This window comes from Glycine max, chromosome 7 (assembly GCF_000004515.6).
Source record: "Glycine max cultivar Williams 82 chromosome 7, Glycine_max_v4.0, whole genome shotgun sequence".
NCBI lineage: Eukaryota > Viridiplantae > Streptophyta > Magnoliopsida > Fabales > Fabaceae > Glycine > Glycine max.
The window spans coordinates 36,762,179-36,768,131 of NC_038243.2; the positions used below are offsets into that span (position 1 = coordinate 36,762,179).

Here is a 5,953-nt window from a genome sequence, read left to right on the forward strand (position 1 = left end):
TGGTGATCAAATTTTCTTAAACTAACTGCTGACATCACCATGATTTGATCGAGATTTATAACGGTAATGATCAGATAAAAAAAATCACCAATTTAAAATCCTAGAACATCAACTTTCCTTAATAAATCATGGAAGCCCTGTAATTATCCAACTATCAATGCTCCCAGTTTAAAGGCAACACGATGCCTCCAAATTCTCAAGGCAAAAATAGGCACAACCACTCATGGTGTTGTCCACAAAATGTAAGTAACTCATGCTGATAACAATTAGCATGTTTCAAGGTAAAAAGAAAAAAAAAAGAAAAAGAAAGAAAAAAAAATTCCTGAGAGAATATAACCAACAAAGTATCAAGTATACATACATGCTGGATTTTTGTCAAATATGCTGATGTTTTTCACTATGCAGAAGTGTCAGGTATATCACCAGGCAGATCGATGGGGCGTACAGGTTGTGGCTTTGGCTTCTTAGTAGGCTTGGTCTCAGGCTTTGGTTGCCTGTTAGGACAGACTTTATCAGCTTCCTCTGATTTAACCTCAAACTGCAATATGAGAAATATATAATTGGGTTATAACAAGTGAATTTTTGAATATATTTGTCAGAGTTATTTAGACTAATGTAGATTATTGATATTCAATTCAGAGAGCAGGGAAAGCTGTATATCTGCGTCATGATTCACTAAATTAAATTGGCCATTCAATATTCAATAGTGACAGCTTAATATATGGGAAACCACATCAAAGCAACAGAGAAATATATTGATGATACATATGATTTATAAAGATGCAATAAATTTATAAGGTCACCTGTATCCTAATATTTCCGATGCAAACCAATTGATATAGAAAAGAGAATTGGTTTTCTGTTTGAAGAATTACATTCAATTTTTAGTTACTGTAAGGTGTGAAATGTATAAAATACCATGAATAAGAGAACAAATCAAATTTTATACTAATCATTCCAACTAGACTTTTAGTTGAAACACAAAAATGAAAGAATCATAGAAATGTCATCATGCAGTTGTGACAGCCACTGCAACCAAGATACCGCACCCACTTCACGTGATGCAATCCACAATTTCAAATCTTGGAAGAGATTACAAATCAATTTTAGGATACATTTCCCTATATAATTTTTCAATTTATAAACATGAAAATTTATTGAAGGTTATCAAACTGATTTGAGACTGAAATTTCTGATTAGCACCATGAGCAAGAGAACCTAGCTATAGGCAAGACATGATATGGTCATATGAATGAAATGAAGTTTCTACAACAGAAGTTAAAAAATAACAACTATTATGAGGTTCCTTTTGTTTCCTTTTTCAAATAAATATGGTAGAAAAAACTGCTTATATGAAGCAAGCATAGAAAAAGCATCATTCCCTCCTGTGCTTGTTGAAAAGATTCTAATAGTCCTTTCATTCGAGGGGGGAAACTGGAATGCATATGACAAGCTTAACCAAAATTTATGTTCTTCAAATCCAACCGACCTTGTAACCGCAGCCAGATACACACGCATGAAAGCATTCCTGTACATGAAACAATTAATCATCATTAATTTCCAAAGATAGCAGCCATACCATAATTAATCTTAAGCTAATAAAAAGCCACAAGCATGTCACAATTGATCAGCACAGTCAAGATTTCGGGGCTGAAAACTGGATTACTGATGCTGGTAAGAAAATTAGTTGACTAATCCTATTACAACAATTTTAGCACCATACACATTACACAATCAACTTGTAGTTCACTCATTGGCAAGCGAAGACCAAGGTAACAGTTCAATACTTGGTTCCAATAGTTCTTATCAAACCTAAAATTTTTCACTCAAATACTTTCCCTCTGACAATAACTCAACAGTAAACATGCGGAAACCTTTCCTTTAAGTTAAGTTGCAATCAAGATTCATGAATATGGAAAGTAAAAGGAACATGGGCAATAATAGAAAATACCTCCGAATAACTGGCAGCTCCAGGGGAACGATCAATATAAGCACTCCACTGCTGGTCCTTTAGTACGGGATCCTTGTAGCATATTTGATTGCAGTCCTCCAAACCTGGTTAACCATTATTCTTATCATTTGTTAATCAAAATCAAGTCTGTCACTAAGCAAGCCCAATTTTTACAATCACACTTTTTCCATTCTTTTTCTCAGAATGTGCCAGGAAGAAAGATGCTAGCAATCCTCATCTCAAAATATGAGATAAACCAACTACTTCTGCCATCTACAAAGCCAAAGCCAATGTTTGATCACGTATATTCAATCTTTGTTGCTTCAGTAGCAAAAACTAACTTAGTCTTATGATGTGACTCGTTAAAAAATAAATAAAAACTGTTTCGTTGAATTTCATTATTGCTGAAGAGGATTACCGAGTTACCGTTTAACTATAAAAAATAAAAAAAAGTGAAGCCGAACTTCAATACTTTCCCCAATCGTCAAAGATAAATCTTTTCCCTCAAGATATTATTGTTTTCATCTAGAATTATTAAGTCAAGATAAAAGTTAGTAAATTTTCAGAATAATTTTTTATGGACAGGAAAGGGAGAAAGAAATGATTCAGTAACTATTTTGCTAGCATTGATGCAGAAATACAAGAAAGTGAATTACATAAAGCCTAGAATTTGAGTGAATAGATTTTTTTTTTTATCTGCATTGCATTCATAAGAAAAAATTATTAAACAAAGATGCAAAGTAATCTCACATTCTTCCCATGTCTCTCCATCTGAGTCGCAACCCTTTTTGCAGAATATTCGCCCTACATTAAAACAAGTAGGATTTGTGAGTGCAGAAAGGAACGCAAAGATTCAATTTTTAGTGCAGACCCAAAACCAATTAACATCAAAATAACCTCACATCGACATCATCAACCATAATTGCTACAAGAGCCTTCAACGAGCCCGGAATATTGCTTCATTGAGTAACGTTAATGCATTACAATATATATCAAAATAATTTGAATAGTTCAACATATAATCTACCCAAACATTGAAAACCAGCCAGAAATAACGTTATGGGCTAATGAAAAGGATAACACAATTCCAGAGCATGGATAAGGCAAATTGAACATTCATGAAATTTAAAAAATAAAATAAAAGAAAGAAAGAATGAGGAAATGTTGAAGAGGGTTGGTTACATTACATGGGATTTTGCCGAGGGCAGCGTATTTATTGGTGCATTGGCTTCCACATGGAGAGCCCCATTGCTGCGACATCATCCTTGTTTTGTGTTGTTCCTGAAGAGAAGAGAACAACGAGCACAGAGATTAAGAAGCCATGTTTTAATTCGACAAGGGTAGTTTGGTCACTTCCCGTGTGATTCACCGCGGTTTCCTGTCCAGTTACATTTCCGAGTTTTGTGGGCCATTTCAATCAAAGGATTAAAAATTAGACATATGGTAGTGAATTTTAGTAATTGTATGTTCGGATCAAGATTGAAAAATTAATTTTGTAATGATAATTTTGATTAAAATTAATTTTAGAGTGATATAGTTTATGTTTGAATATTTTTATTATAAAAAAGATTAGTAGTAAAATTCCTTTAAAAGAAAAAGGATTAATAATAAAATTTGGTATACCTTTTTTTATCTAATGTAAAAGTTATTTTCATTTAGAATCAATGTTGAATCCAAAAATTAATTCCTTAACATAAAATTAAACATGTGAAAAGTTACTTAAAATCACATTGATATTTCAATGTGAATTTTGAATAATTCAACCTAAAATTAGGAATAGATATACAAATCAAGGTTCATTAAGTCCGTACTGTACGAAAATTTGTCTCTTTTTTTTTTAATCCGAATAACTATAGGCAAGTTTGGGAACGGTCCATGGAACCCACAAACTTCATAGGCTAAATCCATGGGCTCACGAGCTAGCCCGTGAAATCTGCATAAAACATGTTAAGACTTTGATATTTAATTTAGAAGGTTTGAATGTTCGATGTTGTTATAAATCTTGATATATTTTAGTTACAAATGTTGGTATATTTTGATTTTGTAGATTTTAGCTTAAAAAAGAAAATAAAAAAATCTTTTAATATGATAGATTTTTTTTATTTTTTAAAATTTTTTTTAGATTATTATTTAGATCTGTAGAGCGATTGGTTTATCAATGAACAACACAAGACAACCATACAAAAAAAAACACATATTGTGATTTATTGAAAAAGTGCCATTATAGAATTCTTTCCTAAGTGACAAGCCTCTTATTTGTCATGTACCTATGTCACCGACCACCCAAATATATATATAAAAAAGCCTAAGGAAATTGTCAATCATCACAAAAATGTAATCCTTTCCTATTTTGGAACTTGGAAGATTTATTACAAAACTTAAATTGATGTTATTCCATTGAGAATTCCTAGGGGAAAAAAGGGTACTAAGCTTATGCAAATCATGTCACATATGAGACCTTAAGATGTGTTCATATGAGGCATCCAACTCATATAAGAAACCAGTTGCTCCCTTACATGTATCCCATAATTTCCTTCCAAAATGAAGCATGTGGTGAAAACTTAGACATACACAATATCATATATCTACATATACATTTTCCTTGCAAACAAAGTTCTCCACAAACAAAATGTATAGGAGAAATCTCATTATTATCACACAAGTCGACATAATGGTCACTATTTTCAAGTCTCAAGGATTTCATGACATTACCCCAAAGCAAAATCATGCACAACATAAACATTATGCAAACCATAAGTGTAACACCTTGATTGATTGAATAACATCAGAATGAGAGAGATCCAGAGGCTGTGTAGATATGAGATTGTACAATTGAGGATGACTTAAAGGTATTAATTGGTACTACCTATACCAACAAGATGCATCTACTTTTTGTAGTCCATCACTTAAGAATTTCATAATTAAGCATACTTAACTTTAAGTAGTTATGGGATGGGTAACCTTCTGGAAAGTTTTCTGAAAAGCGTGTAAGTGAGAACAAAACACACTGAAATGTCTTTGTGTTGGCTTGTCAGGATAGTCACTGATCCGGGAAGCAGACAACTGATTGTCGAGATCACGGAAAGGACTATCTACGGAGGATTTTGACCAACAAAGATGTTGAGTGAAGTGTCGTAGTATGAAAGTTGACGAGAAGTAAAAAATCAAGGATATTACAATAAGCATCTTAAAACAATTGTTGCAACACATTAATTAATGTATTAGGCCTAGAAATAGTGTTTGTCAATAATTTTTATTCCATCGGAGAATGCTCCACCACTCCATTTAATTGCCTTGTCCATTGAATCTTTATGCATATTCCTCCTTTGCATACCAAAACAAAAGAAGTTAGGTGGTAAAAATTACAAGTTTGGAAACAAATTGAAACAAGAAGTCAAATTTGAACAAGTCATGCTTGGCTTTTGGAGATAAGCAACTTCTAGTATTCTTTGACTTTCCTTTCTTTAACCCTTGATGTAAAAACCTTCTTCTTGTAGTTGAAGCTTTGTTCCTCTTAAATAAGGCAATCCATGAGAAATATCATTAGGAAATATATCAAATTCTCTATAAAAAAAATGTGTCATCCTTAGGGGCTAAGTCTAGGTTCAAAGAGGGGTGTCCTGGGAGATTGTCATAGTTTGAAATAATTATAGCTCTTTGCTCTGTAATTTGTTAATTTAATGGAAAATCACAAGTGCTGCTTGAACACTAGATATAGGTTAGGTATATCGAACCAGAGTAAAATATTGGTGCCTTTTTTCTATTTCTAATCTCATTCACTTGTCTATTTGCTTATTTGTGCTTAAAATATATTTGAGTTTTGAGTTTCAAATTAAATCTCATCATCTCTTCTATTAAATTGAACTCTTGTATATTAAAGGTTGAGAAACAATTTTTAAAAAACTCAACCCATCTCCCATATTGAGTTATTGAGGCCACTTAGTTAACAAGGAGGAAAAAGAAAAATAATTTTCTCTTATTTCGTTTAAATTTTTAAATATT

The 5,953-nt window shown here is 32.3% G+C and overlaps 1 protein-coding gene across 1 annotated transcript; it reads right to left on the reverse strand.

The window, feature by feature from the left end:
• Window positions 1-338: 338 nt before the first annotated feature.
• LOC100500177 (uncharacterized) lies at window positions 339-3,233 on the reverse strand. The gene is given in 5 exon segments (NM_001251083.2): window positions 339-538; window positions 1,490-1,528; window positions 1,952-2,055; window positions 2,702-2,755; window positions 3,139-3,233. Coding segments are annotated over 5 exon segments (414 nt in total). The 5' UTR covers window positions 3,215-3,233; the 3' UTR covers window positions 339-397.
• Window positions 3,234-5,953: the final 2,720 nt, after the last annotated feature.